Consider the following 20,094-nt stretch of genomic DNA (forward strand, 5'->3'; position numbering starts at 1 on the left):
GAAGAGCGAGCTTAGAGGCCGGGGAAATAAGACGAGCAGCTTTTCAAGATTCACAGAATTACTTTTAAAGTTTAGAGATTTAAGCTGCGAGCATCCCTTTAGACTTGAAAAAGGAAGCTTTGTTCTCTTATTTAAACTCTGCATTTTTGGAAATTCTTACATGTATTTTGGCATTTGGAGGAAAAATTTCTGCCTTCAGTGTGTAAATTTATGTCCAAGAGATTTGCATAATGGCAACTTAGAAATTATCCTAATTAGCGAGTGGATAGTCTCCAATTGTATTGAAGATAAACGGTGCCATATACAATGAGCCAATTCATTGTTCCCTATTAGAGGAACGCTGGGAAAAAGAGAAGAAGAGAACGACCCCCTGCTGCGAACATGAAAATGGAAACCAAGCGTCCAAACTGGCAGGACGTGACGGCGGATCAGCCAAAAGCTTTGCTGCCGATAAATCAAACAAGGCAGCACTCAAAGATAAGAAGTCCGAGCTGCTCTGCATCTGCTCGGCCCACCCGGATTAGAACTTGTAATCATGCTCACCTCCCGGAACGAGGCGATCCCGCCAAACAATAGAAACATCTTTAATCATGAGAGAAGATGTCAGAGCCACGCGGATTTGTTTTGTCAGTGTTCCTCCGGTGGGGTGGGGGGAGATTCTGAAGGATTACAGGCTGCGTCTGATCTCTTAAAGATACAAATAAGTGGCGAAAACATGCGTGTGATTGTTCTCTTGTGTGACGGGAGATAAAAATCTGTTAGAAATGAACGAGAGCAGCAGGGGCTTACAGAAGTCTGTTCCCTCGCCGAACAACCACCGCCGAGCACAGATTGATTTGACGAGGCCGCTGAGAGGTGAACCGAGCGACGGCGAGCCAAACGGGAACGCCCACATTACATTTTATCCTGCAGGGTTCAGGTTAACGATTTTGGAGAGGGACGCGTCTGTAAAACTGTAGCTGCTGGATGGTCTGGAACGCCTCCTCTATCCAGTACACCGTGTTGATTCCTAAATGCATTTAGATGAGGGAGGAGAGGAGGCTGTAGGAGGATGAACAGGTGCATCCTTTGCAGAAGTGTTTGTACAGGTGTGCCTCACAGCTGGAATATACAAAACTTCTCCTTTTGATGTTGTTTCAGTCATTCAAGATGAAAACTTGTTTGTGCAACTCATCACTTTGCATCACGCCGAATTAAAATTGACCCTAAACAGAAAACACGATCAGCACCTGTTACACCTTAAGTAATAAAATTAAGGAAAAAAAAACATTTTATGAATCAGTTGTGCGACGTGTCGTATTTAATTGACATGGCTTCAGGCCTGTGAGATCTAAATCATCATCGCTGTCAGAACCCTTTCTGGGTTCTTCCAAACCACAGAATCAGGGCTGGGACGGAGGAACTTCAGTGAGTTATAATAATAGCTAATACACCTGTGGTCTCAACTCCTTCCTCGCATCTCTGGTAGGAGGGGCTACGACATAATGAGAAAGGGGGCTTGATTGACAAATGAGAGAGTGCATGTGCACTGCTGGATCATCCATCGTGAACTGCAGCATATTCAAAGCCTCTTTGGTATTTCTTTGCAGTATAAGAGTTTTACTCACATACAGCATCCTGATAGGCGGATATACAAATATGGTCAAAATTCCACCACAGAAGGAAATGACGAGAACATGAAACACAAAGTTCGTCCAGAACTAAACCTGCAAACGAGGATTAACCACGCTGAACTCATCATGTTCAGAGCTTTAATCTCCATCAGGTTTCCAGCTGACTAGGCATAGGGGCAAAATCAGATTCACATCTACCCCTTTATATGGAAGATTCACCGATTTAACAGAAGAACTGGAGCCAAAATGCATGTAAGAGACTTGAAAATGTCTTTGTTGCTAAAGTTTGCAGAAATGCACCCTTAACCAAGCGAGTGAAGGATGCATGCGTCGCTGCTTCCGTTTCTGTTTCACACTCTCGTTTTGCCAACCAGCTGTTGCACAGCATCTCAAACATGCTCAGGTTTCAGTTCGAGCTGGACGGGGCGACACTTAAGACAGCCATCCTAACATCAGGAACATCTTGCTCGTGGTGTAGTGGTGGAAAGACTAAGATTCTCTTTAAGGATAAAAAAGGAACCAAAGTGAGTATTGATTTTGGATTTTTTTATTCATCAGTAACATTCTATAAAGAAGTACATTCACACTCACAGTATGATACAGGACCTTTTACATAGTCTGCTGCAAAAACAAGAAGACTACTGATCTATAGGTTGTTGTCTTTCTGCAGGAGAGGTACCAGGAGCTGCTGGAGTCAACTAAAGCTGAAGAGCTGTGACATTTTTCCAACACTTCTAATGAAAATTAAAGTTTAAAAAAAAAGTCCAATAGTTTAAGTCATCTTATTGGAGGCTTCCTAACACATCTGCATGATTTAAGGCTAACAAAAAATAAAACAAAAATATAGTAACAAAGGGGGGAAACGCCCCGAGACAGAGAGGAAAGAGCACAGAAAAGTTGCAAATGTAAACAATATAAAACATCATCATCCTACAGATCCTGGGACAGTACTTCCTATTTCACTGCACTTTCAAAATAAAATAAAGTGCATTAATAACACTGGCTGTCCCTTTCACTTGTTTTTGGCTCTGATGGTTCACCTGTCCGAGCTAGAGACCCATCCACCAATACACATGAACAAGATGTTTCTGAGAATGGCTGTCTCACTAAATGAAAAATGAAAATAATAAAATAATTAAAAATAATAAAAACAAAAACAACAACAACAACAAAAAAAAAACTTAAATGAAGCAGTTTTTCCAAAAAAGGCCCCAGTAAAGGCAGGCAGTGATATGAGCGGAAAATGAGGTGGAACAGAAGCATCAAGCAGCTTTAACTCCAAACTTACCTTCAGCTAAACACAAATTACCAGCGACTATATTCATTACAATGTGATATGGTTCAGGTGTGCACAGATGAGTGCCAAGGAAAACGCTCACTTGCTGCCCTAAGGCGGATAAACAGCAGCACAGTGAGGATCAACAAACATACAGCCCTTTAGGATTGTATGGATTCAAATATGTATAAAAAGAAAGAATAAAACAAAAAAAAAAAAAAAGAATAAATCAAAATTTCCTCCATTTTTGACCAAAAATAAGAATTCAACATTTAAACAAGAGAACGTGCCATCAGCCAGCTGTATTCAACATAAAACAATTAAAACAATAACGAAAGTTAGAGTCAAGTCGAGCTCCCTATAAAAACCGTCATCCTTTATATGAGTGGGATCTACTTTTATCACTTTTTTGGTCCGTTGTTGTGGCAAAGAAAGAAAAAACCCCACATCCTTTCATTAACCATACAAGTTTTTGTATCCACTATAATTTTCTAAGCAGGTAAATTAACTGCATGAAAACACTGAGTAAATCTGTCACGGATAAAGGAAGCGGATAAATTAGCACAGTTACTTAAAGGTTAAGATTACCTATAACATGTCGTAATCCGCCGTGACATCGGGCACGGGGAAGGCCAATAACACATTTTCTGATTAGAACTCTTAAAGTTACTCAGAGATCTTTAAGGGTTATGACGGGCACCCTGTTATCTGTGCTTGATAGGTTTAAAGTTAGATTTTATGGAATTTCCTGTAAAGTAAACCAGCACACTAGTCTTTTTATAAAATGTAGTTCCTTTGTAAAAAAAAAAAATAAATAAAAAAAATACTGTCAGCTATGTTGGTCATCAAAGAGGATTAAAATGAACTTCTCCACCGTCTGGCAGCAGGTATGACCTGCCTGACGCAACAAGTACGAGTCGCCAACACCAGAAACACTTAAATCACAAACTGGATATTTATTAGGGTTTAACGCTCAGAAGCAGAGCTGCAGTGGACCAGCAGGTGGAGCTGGAGCCCGATATCAAATCACGGAAAATAAAACCTGACCCGATACGGTTTTTAAAGTCAGCAGCGGCCTTTAAAGAAACAAAACAAAACCGCTAAACTAACCGATGGCACAAACACATGAGCGAAGAGGCTGCTCCAAAATTTGCTGCAAATTTTTTCATGCCAGCCTGAAGGAATGAGTCCCAACAAAGTGGGTTTGACCTTTCTGCATCAGCTCGGTACAAAAGTCCCTTTAATTTTTTTTGGCTTCTTTTTTGGTTTTTCGTTTTATCCAATTTGAACTTGTATAGATTTTTATATTCCTTAAGTAATAAGTGAAGACGATAAAATATTTCCACACTTACATTCAAGTGCTTATAGGGTTATATTGCATTGTTATCTTGTCTTAATCTACTCTAAGCTGGATTTGCATTAAGCCTGCGTGTTTGAGATGAATTTACTGTAGAGAGAGAGCAAAGAAAAAACACTCACTCTCCCTTAGAAAATAAAGTGTTTCAGGATTAATCATTAAATATATTCCATTAATTATAAACAGCGTGTCTAAATCACCTATCAAAACATTTATCAATTCACATTTAAGGAGCAGGAAGAGTACAGAGGCACAGAAGCTTATTGCTGCCACCGATGTGATAAATGTAGAAATACTGCGCTCAGATATTCACATTGCTTTAACAAGGCTGTGATCTGTGTTAGGGGAGGAGGGGAGGGGGTGAACCACAAGCAGTCTGACCGGTTAATGAAGCCAAATCAGGTTATGACGTCGGCCTCCACAGTAAAGTGCACACTCCACATGTGAAGAACATTTGAGGCTTCGGAAAAACTATCGTGCAACGTGTGAGGAATCTTTGCAGGGGCGACAGTATCGTCATGTAAACAAACGGCGACGAGCCATAACTTTGGAAGTTCAAGTTTGCTTTTTTCCCCCCTCCTCAAAGTGGAGTTTGTTAGTACCAGGGCTGAGTGATGGTTCAACAGACATCGTAATAATACAGGAGCTGAAAGATGGGTGTGAGATCATCTCAGCTACATGTTTGATTAGTCCCCAACACCAAATATATAGCACCAACTCTCCGATATGGTAAATTATGCAAAATAAAACATGTTTACAAAGCTGCAAGTAAAACAGACGCTTTCGGACCAAAGAGTTCCAACGATCAGAGCTTTTTAGTTCCTTTCTGATGAAAACTGAGAAAATTTGGAAAAGACAGACCGAGGAAGGAGCTGTGGAGGGTTGTAATTTACTATGCAGTAATAATGTCCTTTATTGCCTCACTGTGAGTGACTCCTTGATGTACAGGTCTGGTTTAAATCTATGGATCTTCCCAGGAACGCAGCTGGACTTCACAGTGATGACAACTACGACTACGTCAAAGAACTCCAACTGGTAAACGTGAAAATACACTGACACCGACTTCATGCCAAAAAGACTTCTCCCTTTTAGGTTAAATTTAATAACACCATTAGGATAGGAGCATTACAGTTGTTTCTTGAAAGCTGTTAATTTCTTTGATTTGTTCCACCTTAAAGAGCAGCTCAAACAAAATAAGAGGTATTAGGTACAGTTTATTGATTAGCACAGAGGTAATACCTGAAAACCGTTATTTAGCTCTTTTCCATTTTATTAGCAAACCACGCAAACACTCCAACTTGGCTCTGAAGTCAGAAAAATAACAATATTTGACCTGATGAGTCCAAATCACATTCTTAAAGCCTGGACTTCAACAATTTTAGAGCAAATTTTATTGTATTTATCTGTAAATATGCAAGCTGTCAGTGCTGCCACAGCAAACACCAACGTCACTAAAGGCTCCTCTTGTGCTGGAGTTGTCTGTGAACTTTATGGCCTCATTCCTGAAGTGCAGACATACAGAAAGGTGCGACTTCCTGTCAGAGTCAGAGGAACTGCAAAGGTCCGAAAGTAGCTCAAGCGTTTGGCTGAACACCGAATAACCCGCTTTATTAAGACAACTGTAATACTGTTAAATTCAAATGGTGCTAAAATGAATTTGCTTCAAAATTTAACACCATGAAGAAAAAAATATTCGTATGACTCCTGAAATTCTTTTAATTAGATGGCCTTTGTATTTATTTATTCACCAGTCAGAAACTAAATAACTGACATTTAAACATCACTCAGCCCTTTGTAGTACCGACTATGTGACATTTCATATTGCTTTTAAACAGCAGTTTCATCCAGCTCTTGTCCAAGCTGGACACAGAAGTTTTTGCTTCTCACCAAACTTTTTTTTTTTTTTTTTTTTTTTTAATGCACTTTTATTCAAAGTGTAATTTAATCCAAAGTGCCTCACAATGAGCATATACCTCTGACTATTCTGTGTTAGTACCTTGCTCCAGCCATGTGGAGAGAGACGTGTTTATGAGTGGACTTCCATCTGACTTGCATAAAGGTTTGTTCCAACGGGACATTATATTTTCATTAATAAGCCCTCTGTTAAACTTCACTGCACTGAATGCACCAACACACCTGCTACTCCTTCGCTTCCTATTTTAACCACAGAGGAGCAAAAGCTGCAATTCACTTTTTTTAATCATTATTATCATTATTATTAATAATATGATTCATAATGACAGCATAGGTGCATCTAAATCTTCCAACTAACATTAGGAAACAACACAAATCTGACTGATCATTGGTTTTAAATGGCCCACTGCTGGGTCCTTGTGGCATAGGAGCTTCTGACCAGAGGTCAGGTGAGGGGAGAAGACTGGGATGGGGGAGGGCAGGAAGAGGACAGACTGGGGGGGGCAGGTGGCTCCACAGTGTTGGGTCCTCACGGTAGAGACTCCTCTAAGACTTGCCTGCGTTGGCCACAAATGGGACTGAGCCGAAGAGATCCTCTGGAGGAAGGGGCTTGGCTGCGGAGGCAGCAGGCGGCGGTCGGTCAGTTTCCACGCTCGTTGTCCTCTCCACTGGCTTCTCTGTACATAAAAGATCACAATTAGATCATCTACAGCTACGAGGTGATAGAAGTAGTTTTGAAATTAAATATTGTTGCATATGATTGTGGGTGTTACTGATAAATGTTCCCTCAAATATGTACAGACTCCCACAGCTCTGAGAATACACTCAGTAAGAGCACAATGCCCAAAATCTGCTATTTTAACAACAGAAAAATGTTTATTCTCCATCTGGTTAAAAAGCTAAATAAACACGGTGATACACAATCATGTGGTTCACGTGCCAGATTTTTCCCTTCATCTGAAAAAGACATTCACGAGGAACTGAAATGTTTACAGAAAATTTCTCCGTCTATGGCAACACTTTTCAAACAATCACCTCTTTTCTTTCTTTTCTTGAAATTACAAAAGAATTAAAACATTAGAGTTCACTTGCTTGCTCTGAGCATGTCAAATTCCCGGTCAAGCAGCTCCTCCTCGGTCAATTTAGAAAAGTTGTCCTCTCCGAAAGGGTTCCAGCCTGACATATCGGGAGGGTTGCTGACTGCACTGCTGCAGCTCTGCAAAGGTGGGGTGACCCCATCTGTGGACAGCAGAGGGTTCCTACGGCAGAGAGAGGACAGCAAACAGACCACATTAGAGACAATATCAATTAGATATTTCTAAGTCTTCATAAACTGCGTGCGTTTTCCAAACAATCGATGGGACTGAAAAAACCCAATGCTGAAGTGAGAAGAAATGGCTGAGGTCACGGTGCTTGCATCCATCTTTAACATACAGATGTTTAATTTAAATCCCATTTTCACATCACATAAAAACTTTCTACATGCTTAAAAATGGAAAGAAGGGAAATACTTTCACATGTAGAAGGGAAGCAATCTAATTTCACTTCCACAAACAGATTCAAAGGACAGAGGACATTACCTGGGGTTAGTGTATGAGGGATCCACAGGAGATGGCCCCCCCATCTGGCCAGTACCAGCTCCAGTTCCTGTGGTGGGTGTGGTCGCATTGTAGGAACCCAGAGGGATCTGGAACTCAAGAGGGGAAGACATATAGGGGAGAGGCTGCTGAGCAGGATGATGCTGCTGCTGCTGTGGATGTTGTTGATGATGTTGCTGATGCTGCTGTTGTTGCTGGACAAAAGCCTGTTGGTACTGTTGCAGCTGTTAGGGAAGGAAGAGAGGGAGAAGAAGGGGGGAAGGGAATGAGGGACGGACCATTGATTTCATGGCGCATTATGATGATGAAATGTTGTTAGAAACCAGTTCTGGATTTGGAAAGCTGGGGACACGGTGGAGGGGAGGGATGAGGGAATGAAAGTCAAACAGCACATCGAACACCAAACTGAACACATCAACTAATAACGACTAACTCAAAATATGGCTAACAGATCAATTTTCTGGCCAATCAGAGAGTGCGAAACAAGGTGCTAAAGTCAGTTAAAGTTCTGGGATATTGATCTGATCAACTGCACTAGTCTCGAGATCACGTGGGAGATTCCAGGAGACAGTTATTTTAGGAGAGCTGGACAGGGCCAGAGAAGGCCCTTAACTCATCAGCAGGGCCGGTATCTACTTCTTTGTACAAGGTGGAACAGGATGAACACTGCCAGAACCCTACAGAAGGTCACTGGTGTGAATCTTTCTGACCAAACAACCAAAAAGAGACTTCACGAGGTTGGCAGGTCCACCACTGGCACCCTGTGCTTTTCACAGAAGAGAGCAGGTTCACCCTGAGCACATGTGACAGATGTGAAGGGGTCTGGAGAAGCCGTGAAGAACGCCATGCTGCATGTAACATCGTTCAGCATGAACAGTTTGGTGCTATGGTCAGTGATGGTCTGGGAAGGGATATCCATGTAGGGATGCACAGACCTCTACAGGATAGGCACCCTAACTGCCAGAAGGTATGAGGATGAAAGCCTTGGACCCACAGTCAAACCCTATGCTGGAGCAGTGGGTCCAACAATGCTTGGAGGATGAAGGAATTGATAACACTGACTGTCCCTTAACGCTCGCCTGACCTAAATCCAATAGAAAACCCCTGGGTCTTCATGTTTAGGGTCATCTGATCACTCATGATCTGGGAAGAGATCCCGGAGGACACCATCCATCGTCTCATTAAGAGCATGCAAACAAGCGCACAGGGGCAAAGTACCTTTTTAAGTTGCTGCAATGAAATTTTGGCAAAACGGACCAGTCTGGTGTATCAGTTTTTCACTGATTTTCAGTGCGTCTTTGAATTCAGGGCTCTGCAGGTTAATAATTTTAAGTTCTATAAAATGATGTGGCAGTCTTTTACCCAGTCCATATCAGTGCAGATATCTAGCATAATTTGTTCCCCCATTGCAATCTGATGCGTTTCCAAAGTGTTCCTTTAATTTGTTTGAGTAGTATATAAAATAAATTCTGCAAAAGATGATGAAGTGAGTGAAATTTAGAACATTTTTAAATACAGTTTATGGTTTACCTGTTGCTTTTTCTCTGAATCTTCTAGTCATCCAAGATTTTCTCTACTCTCCAAGTTTGTAAAGCATTTTTTTCACACTGCTGTTGTGCATTTAAAGTACCGAACAAATGAAACTGATCCAATGTCATTAAACCATATTACAAATGTGCAATGCGTCTTCCTCACAATAAGGAGCAGGTCTAAGATCGGTGTGGAAATGCCGCTTTTTAAACACTAAGCAGGTATCTTGGGAATAAGAACAGTAATTCTGAGCACTCGCCTCTTCCCCTGAATATGAACCGCTTCATATGTCAGAACGCAACATAGATAAAACTGCTCCATTTCACCCTCTGTTCGATCCCCTCGTGGCTTCGCTCAGACCAGATTGCCTCTGAAATAAAACAGATGGTACGCGTTCGGTGGGAAACAGACTAAAAATTGCGCCGCCCTTACAGTGCACATTTGGAGGACCTGTGTTTGTGTGTTTGATTCAGTAAATACTAGTTTTCAGAATATTTGGACAGATTCAGTAGGAAGTTTGAGCGTCTGCTTCCAATGCTGCTTGGCACAGACGTGAGGAGATTCGAGGGAGGAGGACTGGCTGCCAGTGTTTGGAACAGAGAGCAAATTTAGGCCATTATGACATTAAATGAAATATTCAGCTCCGTGTTATTTCACGCTGTGTCTCCATGTGTTTCGCTGTCATTTGCTCAAACTATTTACTGCAGTTTTGGATAAAGTCTTCTGCTCTGAAATGCTGTCACGGTTTTCTCAGTCGCTTGAACAAAAAGCAAATTCAATTTGATGGCTGTCGATTCGAGAGCAGACTCCACATAAGCCAAGCCGCACAAGGCCAAAAGGGGCCACATGTTTGTTGATATGGCCAGAACAAACTGAGAATTTGAAATTGAGATCTGTCCAAGTCAAGTATTACCTTTTTGATTTTTAAATATTGAGCATTGGAGCTACATGACTACAGGTGGATAGACTGGGAAAGCAGAGCCATTTCTGTGACTGAACTGTTGTTTGGTTTCTGGGTCTTGGCTGGAGACCCAGCTCTCTTCAGCAGGAGAAACTGCACGAGCAGTGGAAGTGGTCCACGGGTGCACAAAACAAAGATGTTGAATTAACCCAAACATCCTTTTTAAACATTATGGATGCAGTCACCGAACTTTAGGGTATCTTATTGCATCACTGGAGGTTTTGGTGTCACATCTAGACCTCTGAAAGGACTCACCATGGCGGCGTACTGAGCCTGAGCAACCTGCTGCTGATACATCATCTGCTGCTGCTGCTGCTGCTGAAGCATGGCCTGTTGTTGCTGCTGCTGAAGCATGGCCTGTTGCTGCTGCTGTTGTTGGAGCATGGCCTGCTGCTGTTGCTGCTGCTGGAGCATTGCCTGCTGCTGTTGCTGCTGCTGCTGCTGCTGCTGCTGCTGCTGAAGCGACTGCTGCACAGCCTGTTGGTACTGAAATCAAAATGTAAAAAAGTATGGAAAACATTGCCTCCAAGTGATGGCTTAAAAATGACTGATGCATAATAACTGGGATCATTGTGTGATGTACCTGGAGGTATTGGAGTTGCTGTGCATTTGCATGTTGTTGCTGCACTGCCTGGTGGTGGTGATGCTGTTGTAGCTGCTGCAGACGCAAATCACCAGGTTGTAGCTGCTGCAGGACTCTGTGTTGTTGACTGCTGGCCTGTGGCTGAGGCTGTTGCTGAGGCTGAGACTGTATGGATGGTTGCCCAGAGCCAGGAGTGGGAGCTGAGAGGTACAGATGAACAGTGTTTGTTCTTTAGACTCCAGAAAAGGAAATAACAAGTAAATCTGAATCCAGGAGGTCTAGGGGTTTATATATTCAGATATCACATGGTGACGAGAGCTGAGCTGGTGAAGCTGTCGATTTACCAGTCAATCAACATTCTCATCCTCATCTGTGGATGTAGGCAATGAGCAAAACATTGCAGCATTATCCTCATTTAGAAGATATTTAGTTCTGGAATTTATGCAAACTCATAAATAATTTTCGGTAATTTTAAGAAATGTGTTTTGGTTTGTTTGAAAATAATACTGTGTATATAGTCTGTACTGTATTTTGTCGAAATGAAGACTTAACAAACTCCTTTAAGACATTTTCTTAGATGTAAAAATTCGATTCTACTGAAGTTTAACAAACCTTTCTGGCCGTTGCTGACGGGTGCTGAAGGCACGGTCATCTTGACAGGGGTGACAGTGTTGGTGAGAGGCAGGACATTACTGTTTGCAGCCTTTGGCCGCTGTCTGGGAGCTATCGATGTTTCCGTTGGGCCCACAGAGTCTGTGATCCTGTAAAGGAGGAAGCAAAAGTGTCCCTCAGCATGTGCAGGAAGAACTTTACTATGTGCCCTTGTAACAGCTGACAGGCTGTGATCTCAAGAGGTGAAAAAACAATAAAATAAAAAATGAACACATAAGATTAAAGTAATCCATCATTCCCATTTTCAGTTTATACATAATAAAACTGTCGGTGAGCAGCACCTGGCTTTCGTCAAGCTCTTCTTAGCAGCGACCTCGCTGGCTGTCAGAGGTTCGGGGAGTGACGTCGGGATGGGAGAGTTCTAGATAAACAGCAGGGAAGTTCATTTTAATAAGCCAGTGAGGAAAGGCTAAGGACATGCTGACTGTTTTATGCCTGTGACTTACGAAGAGATTTGGCACTGGACAGTCTTTTCCAGCTAATTTGAAGGCAAAATAGGACACTTGGTAAATGTCAGGTCTCTTCTCCTGGTCTGGTTCGAGCATATATCCTGAAGAAGATTAAATAAAAAAAAGAGGTCACTTTATACACTTCAAGAGCAAGATTTCTATAGTTAACTAAAACTAAAAGGAAGTTTCAGTTACTTGAAACAAAAGTAAAAACTAGACAGTTGAAAAAAAACTACTTGAAACCACTTTCATGCATTTGTTCACTGATCTTTTGCTTGTTGGGTAATTGTGTACACCACTACACTATTGAGCTGTTGTACTATCTTGTCTGAATTCCTAATTCTTGACCCTGACATTATAATAATTAAGAGAAAACTTTTCTTTTAAAACTAAACATTTTCAATCCAGAAGAATGAAACAGAAACCAGCAAACCCACTCTGCAAAGTAAGTAAAGCTAAACTAAAAATATATTTATATTAAAAAAAATACATTTTTAAAAAGCTTAACTATATCAACTCCGGTGGAGAACAACACGTATTCGGCATGTATCGCCTTCCCTCGACCACTTGGTGGAGCTGTTTGTCAAGTGTTTTAAAAAGGAAGCTCCGCCACAGGATACATTTGGGGAAGTGAAATAACTTGAGCACAAACAAAGCTGTCGTGACTGACGGTCCTCAACTGGTTCAAACAGGCTTGAGTTGGGTAAATGCATAAAAAAAAAAAAAAAAAGACTGAAAGACTGAAAGAGATCACTCTGTGGGTGACAGCAACGGAAAAGAAACCGCACTAAAAAGGTGGAAACTGTAACCTGGCTTTGTATTTTTTATATTTATCTGTGAAATTACATCAAAGTAACATTTGGTACGGTCAAGCCTAAAGTCAAGCTCCATAATGTGGGATTTCCAATTTAAACAACATTTTTTCTCATCTTTGATAATCTGCAAATGTGGGAGACAAATTACAGACAGAATATTTTGCTAGTTTACAAAATAATGTTAAATAACTACTGAATCAAAAAAAGACACATACCGCAGAAAAAACAAATGAAAGTTATTCTGGATAGTTATTAATAACTATAAAGCTGTATTCAGCTGCTCCATGTGACACGTTAAACTCCAACTTACTGATTAAACAGTGCAACTTGAAGGAGAATTTGGAGTTATCTGGAACGATAAAGGTTCCATCACATATGGCGACTTGACTCTCCCCAAATGGAAGTGCGAAGAAACACAGCTTGTACAACAAGCATCCAAGTGCCTGCGGAGAAAACACAAACAATCTGGTCAAACACCTGTATCCAGTTACTTTGAGGGTGGGCACTGCTAGAGACTCAGTCCCAGTGCCAACATCATACCCAAGTTTTGTTAGTGTGTATTCTATCGCAAAACCCAAAACACCCAGCATGAGGAGTGTATGCATGTTTTCAATTCAAACACCACTTCATTTTCTTCCAAAATAAAGTAGCTAATAATAATAATAATATTGATGAAACATTTCATTAAACACTGGATGCCATGGAAGTTTTTGGTGCAGACACATTTTGTTTATAACTGAAGAAATACTAGGTTTTTTCACACTAAGCCCAAACAGCCCAAAGGATTTAAAGCAAAACTCCGTAAGTACCCAAAATACCCATCAGACCCTGGGTGCTTTCCTCCTTGCCCTGAGACAATGAAGATACAAACAACAGTGATAAACTTTAAATGCATGTTTGCTGAATTACTGAACCACTGAAATTATCTTTAAGATGTTTTCAGTAATTTGGTGGCTTGTGATAAAATTGACTGAAAGGCTTAAATAGAAAACAAATCAAGATTACCATTAAAGGATACAAGAAGTCTTTGTAAGAGGTCTAAGATGATGTTTGCAGGAGAATTATCAATGGTGCTCATTGGTATTCATCACATTAAAATAAAAGAAAAATGGACTTCTACAATCACTGAATAGATCAAGAAACTGGAAATGAGGCTTCCTTTCTCTTCCTACAGAGGTGCACAGGTCCTTATTAGAAAATAATTAATATTTTTATTCATGTCACAGGCTAAAAAACTGCGTTTACAAAATCAGGCCCAGAGTCTGCTCTGCAGGCAGTATGGCTGTCCAAACAAACCGGCATGCAAAAGTGCTCTGAACTAAAACATATATTCAGCTTAAGCTATATTTGGCTCCAGTATCCAGCATATCTGCTGACCATGCAGTTTGAGATGAAAGAGACTTTGGAATTAGCCGCACCATTAGGGAACTGTTTCCCTTTAAGCGCTCCGTCTGATGATAGTCTGCACCACTTTCCTTAACAAGCTAATCCAGGCTGATACTAAACTCTTAATCTAAGTGAGACAGCATGACCACCAAACAACCCCACAAAGTAGGAATAAACGCTTAAGAAATGTGTGTGAGGCACAGCTCACCGTCAGGCACATGGCTCAAAAACAGGAAGTGACAGCACATGGGGTAGTTGACAGGAAGCTGGGGGTTTTTTGGACTCCTGCAATAGGCATTTTCCTTCAACCCGAGACTGATTTGAAGCATGTTCATCTTTTAACATGCAGTCTGATAGTTACCTTTAGTTTTTTTAGATACTGATTTAAATAATTTGATCAGTTGAATAACTCTGACCGACTGAAGCCACTTTCCTCAGGCTGTGATGAGCCGTGCTGTGTCTTACTACTGACTGAATAGTATGTATTCAGAGAGGAAGTATTTTATAGACATGCACAGTAAAAGGATCAACCTTAATCTCATCATCATCACTTTATTACTGATGCACAATATTGATGCATGAATCTGATATTTGGATCAGATATCACTCCGAGCCTGACTCAAAAACCCTGATCAGGTATCTGTGACAATGGGCTCATCTACAGGCCCATCTGTTCGATTCAGTTTAATGCCACTTTGTGTTTATGGGTTGGCAACAACTAGCCAGAGATCTAACGTAGCATGGAGTAAGCAAATAGCACAGGGTCAAGAGTAGGGATGGGTACCGGTGTCCGGTGCCACGATGGCACCGGTTCTGACATAAACGGTAGTAACCAGACCGAAAAGCAGCGCACATTTCGGTGCTTTTTTTTCCTGAGCCAATTCTAGCCAATCATTTTACGTTTTTTTTTTAAAGCCAAGAAATGCGCCGTGTTTGATAGCTTGCTGCGAGACCTCACACCGTGCACATCTACTGCGGGTGTGGTGCCTGTTATCGGACCTGGAGTTAGCAACATCCCCCCAAAAACCCGAAGAGTAGAGTCCTGGCCCCTAACCCTGCCAGTGTAGCAGAAATGATGAGGATGATGATGGCAGCAGCAGCCGTTCTTCTCTGTGTGAGTAGCTTAATGTTGTTCGTGTGTAATTAACGTTGAGTACGCTAACCACATTATTACATTAATGCATGTAAGGTGAACTAGCAAACACCGTCGTAGTTACATGCGGCTGTCTTCTTGTTTGATGACAGATACTCCCTTCACCCTGGCCAAAAAGGCTAAAATGACCAAAGAAAAAGTGGAAAACAGTTAAACATGAGAGGTTTTTGGACAAAGTTTGTGTTTTTTCCATTGTTTAAGCACTGCTTCCAGCCAAGAGTGAGACCATATATGCCCTATAGCTGCAGGAAAGGCTAACATTGTTATCTTTTTACAAAAAAAACAGCTGAACATGAGAGGTTTTTGGATCAATTTTGTGTTCTCCATTCTTTAAGCACCGGTTTGAGCACCGTTTAAGCACCGGCACCATTTCAAAAGTACCGGATTGGTACCGGTATCGGATAAAACCTAAACGATACCCATCCCTAGTCAAGAGTGTGGCGCCTTTAATTCCTTGTGAAAGTTTCTGATTTGACACCACAGATTTTTCCAATCTACTGATAATTTTAGGTATTTTTGAATGTTTCAAACAAAATCAGATGCTTACTGCACATTCTGAGAAATAAAACACTAGTTGTCCCATTAACAGCCACATCCTTGGCTGTTTTAGAGTGTTAACCTACACAATTCCTCAATAATGGCTCCTCTCCAAGCACTTGTTTCTGCTTCTCTGCCTCTTGCTTTCAAAACAGCGGAGGCCCATTTCACACAAGTCTATCAAGGCCCTTAACTGAGTCTAATAATCACATATGGACCCAAAATGAAAAAGGACGGGGAGCAGGGAGGGAAGAAAAGATCAGATGGAGCTCTGGCTTTGTTGCGACTGATGTTGCTCAATGTTTTATGAAGGAAAAACGCTGCTGGAGAGCTGGTGGAGGCAAATAGCTGGGAGAGAAAGAGAGAGAGGAGGAACCTGTCGGGGCAGAGTACTGCCAGGCCAAACCAGCCCTGCAGCCTGCGTAACACACACAGACAGCATACATACAAACAGGGAAGGACCTTACCCATATATCAGCCTTAGTGGTGATGGCTTTTCCTGCATACAAGTTAATCATCTCCGGCGCGCGGTATGAAAGGGTTGTGTACCTGTGCAACACAACAACAGGAAGTAATCGATGAAAGACATGTCCTGTTCAAAAATCAAGCACTTCTAGGAACTTTGTCCCCGTCATTCACTGCTGATTTACATTTCTGCTCTACCACATTTTCAGTATTTGTATTTTCTTTTTTTAAATCAAGTGTATTTCAGTCACTCAACTGATGTTTAAATTTAGTGATTACAACAGAATACAGTTAAGAGCTTGGCAACTAGGCTCTGTATTACACACAGAAAATTGGGGAGTGATTACTAAACATCCCCTGGAGCCTACAGGTGGATGCTGGGGTGGAGGAGGGGCTGGAACGTATCCAGGGACTCCTCCTGTGTGAAATCTGCAGCTTGAATATGTGTAGTAGCTAGAATCAAACTATTGTATTCAGCTGTTTTAGCACTGATCAAGTAGGACAGGAGAGGATTTTTAGGTTTCATAACAACATGTTTGGCTCTTACAGTGAACCAAAACAAAAAATGTAGCTAAGCAGCTAAACAACAGGCTCAATAAGAGGCCTGATAAAGTCAAGGGGAACTTAACATTCAAATGACCTTTTCTCTTCTGATTCATCACTACAAACAACTTTCAGTGCAAAGCAAAAGCACATCATTGCAAAAGAAAGGGGTGTGCTTGATTTCACACACACACACACACACGTCTGGTTTGCTATCCTTGTGGGGACATCCCATTGACATAATGGTTTCCCTAGCCCCTTACCCTAACCATTAAAAATGAATGCCTAACCCTAACCCTTACCCTAAACCTAACCATAACCTAATTGTAACCCTGACACTAAAACCACATTTTCAGTGTGAAAATTGCTTTCAACCCCGAGGGGACCTGGATTTTGGTCCCCACGGTGCAGAAAGTCCCCACCAGTATAGTAAATGTCAGATTTTGGTCCCCACCAGGATAGTACGAACCCGTACACACACACACACACACACACACACACACACACACACCTCAGTGAGGACATCTAATTGACATAATGCTTTCCCTAGCCACTTACTGCAACCATCAAAAATGAATGTCTAACCTTAACCATAGCCTAACTGTAACCCTGACATTAAAACCACATTTTGAGCCTCAAAAATGCCTTCAAACTCGTGGGGAACAGGATTTGTCCCCATAAGTGACTGTTTGTCCCCACAAGTATAGTAGCAGTCCAATTTTCTGTACTCACAAAGGCATCTAAACATAGTACACACAAACCAGTTTTTTGTTTTTCTAGTCACTGGCCAAAGTTATAATTGAAATTCAAATTCAAACGTTTATGTGTATTGTTTTGCACTTTCACATAAATACAAGCTTTCAATGCTTTGAGCAAACTTTGCATTAATGACTTTGTCTGCTTCTGTTTATTGATGCACAGAAAAAAAAGACTGCAGGTCAGAGAGTTCTTAATTTACTGCAATAGAAGAACAAACATTTCATTTAGTTTCCTCTTCAGAATCTGTCCGATAACATTCAAAACAGCTGGTTGCATTTTGAGCAAGTCCAGCTTTGAAATGTGAGATGGAAAACCAGCTGAGTCAGCGTAGATCTAGAGCCCATTTCTGTATGACGGGGCAGATTTACACATCGTCCTATTACTGATAACAACCACACATACTGCACTTTATTGCAGCTATAAACGGGTGAAATTTAACAGGCCAACGCTGAACTGCTTCTGTGATTTGACACTATACAAACAGAATCACATCTAAGACTGTAGATCCCTCCCATACAAATGTGCAGTGGGCAAGAAGTGCCTACATAATCACATCCCATTACTGGGCATAATCTCTGATATCTGTTGGGTCTGGGCCATTACGCAGCCACCTACCACAGACGGCAGCACCGCTCTCTGCACTGGAAATTTTTTTTTTTTTTAAACTAAAAAAGCAAAGAGGAAACTAAGAAAGATAGCAAGGCAAGAAACTGCCAAGAAACTGCCACACGGTGCACACTGACCTTGTTTATGTGCCTCACATTTCCTTTGAATTCAAGATTTGATTATCAGCAACGATCTTTAAAGGCTCGTAAACACGCATGCACACACGCACACAGTCTACATTAGTGTGACCTCATCCAACAATGTTTTCACTTTCTGACTTATATTAGTTTGTTTTTTTTTTTTCATATTTTTTGCCAAAACAACAAATATAAGACTATGATTCTTGTTATGGTTATCCATTTTGTTTTTATTATTATTATTTATGTTAGATAATGACATATAAGCATTTTTACATTTTACTCTTTTTATACTTCATGCTGCCCATCTTAGCCCGGGACATTTTCTCACAGAATAGATTCCTTAATCTCATGAGTTTTACTTCAAGAAAAGTTATTATTAACAGTAAAATGTAATTAAGTAAATTGAATCCACCAGCCACTAAAACAAACTGTCATGAACATATTAACAAGTATTATATTCACTCAGTCTACCTCTCAGTGTGAAGCAGTCCCTGATTATTCATCAGACCAATCTTATTGTTTCATATGGATTCAGAAAAAGAAAATTTTTGACTTTTTAAAATGGCAAAAAATAAATAAAAGTCCTAATTTAGAGACTTGAAGGGGTTGGTGGTGGCGTTTAACAGCTCATCCCTCATAGGACACATTTTTACACATCAGCTGTCCTATTTCAAAAACATCAAAGAACTGGTTATGTTCAGGCCCTAAAAGCCCTTACTTCTTAATCTCGTCCTCCACAGCAGCCACGCCGTCCTTCTGTGGCAGTAAAACTCTGTGAGTGGCGCTGCCAAAGTCGCACAGCACATAATTTCCCTGGTCATTCAGCAGGATATTCTCAACCTGGCAAAAAAGAAAGAGCAGGATTTGGAATGTTTTCATGAGAAAAATGACATAATGGAAATAAAAACTATTGGAAAAATTAATGAAAACCCTACACTACACAGCACAGATGCACCTAGCGAGGGGGGAAAAAACAACTACAACAGCAACAGAATTCTAATGTGTTAGTGTGCACAGGTAAGTAGAAGTCTCTACTGTTTTCAGAGCATCTCAGCTGGAGTCTTAGTTGCAATGTTTAATGTTTTAATTTCATAATTTGTCGCTCTTCACTTTGACGGTTTATACCTCACTTATGGATGCTTTAGATTTCAACTGCTGGCTTTTGCTGAACATAGCTTTCAGGTCAGGTCTAAATGTTGGTAAATCATAACTAACGAGGGGCTGTTTTTTGAAGTCATCAAATGTTATCTGCAATTACACACATAGTCCAACCATTCATTAATACACTATACCCAAGTCATACTTTTCCACATTGGGGAGAGCACACCGTTCCCCAGGTGTAAACACAAAGCCACTGCCTTAGTGACACACTAAACACAACGACACCTCACTGGCTATTGCTTGCATGTGGTCTAGAACAATGCATCCTAACACGCAGAGGTCAAAAGACATCAGAAATGTGGAGATGGTCAAGGTCAAGAGGAAAATGAAGAAGACAAAGAAGGCCAAGAGGACAACCAAGACAATTAGCTTCTGACGCAGTTTGTGCAGCTGTTGTCCAAAATGTTTTAACCATGAATGAGGCCGGAATGAGGTTCACACCAGTAATTTAGTCATCATGTGACCTAAAAAAAAAAAAAAAAAAGCCTCAGGTCTTAAAGGTATGAGTTTTAGAGTCAAAAGCAAAGACTGGCAGTTCATATCTGTTGGCGCTGCAAACAAATAATATATCTGTTT

At 40.9% G+C, this 20,094-nt stretch overlaps 1 protein-coding gene across 1 annotated transcript in view; it reads right to left on the reverse strand.

Annotated features, from left to right (window-relative positions):
• bmp2k (BMP2 inducible kinase) overlaps nt 1–20,094 on the reverse strand; it is a 59,637-nt gene that overhangs the window by 5,677 nt on the left and 33,866 nt on the right. Inside the window, exons 5-15 of the mRNA XM_039621088.1 lie at nt 19,076–19,197; nt 16,312–16,393; nt 13,079–13,211; nt 11,951–12,054; nt 11,786–11,865; nt 11,445–11,593; nt 10,833–11,032; nt 10,505–10,735; nt 7,741–7,982; nt 7,253–7,419; nt 6,718–6,837 (exon numbers count right to left, since the gene is read on the reverse strand). Coding sequence (XP_039477022.1) covers nt 6,718–6,837; nt 7,253–7,419; nt 7,741–7,982; nt 10,505–10,735; nt 10,833–11,032; nt 11,445–11,593; nt 11,786–11,865; nt 11,951–12,054; nt 13,079–13,211; nt 16,312–16,393; nt 19,076–19,197 — 1,630 coding nt within the window. The remainder of the gene's footprint in view (nt 1–6,717; nt 6,838–7,252; nt 7,420–7,740; nt 7,983–10,504; nt 10,736–10,832; nt 11,033–11,444; nt 11,594–11,785; nt 11,866–11,950; nt 12,055–13,078; nt 13,212–16,311; nt 16,394–19,075; nt 19,198–20,094) is intronic.

The sequence above is a fragment of the Oreochromis aureus genome, linkage group 12, assembly GCF_013358895.1.
Source record: "Oreochromis aureus strain Israel breed Guangdong linkage group 12, ZZ_aureus, whole genome shotgun sequence".
Classification (NCBI taxonomy): Eukaryota; Metazoa; Chordata; class Actinopteri; order Cichliformes; family Cichlidae; genus Oreochromis; species Oreochromis aureus.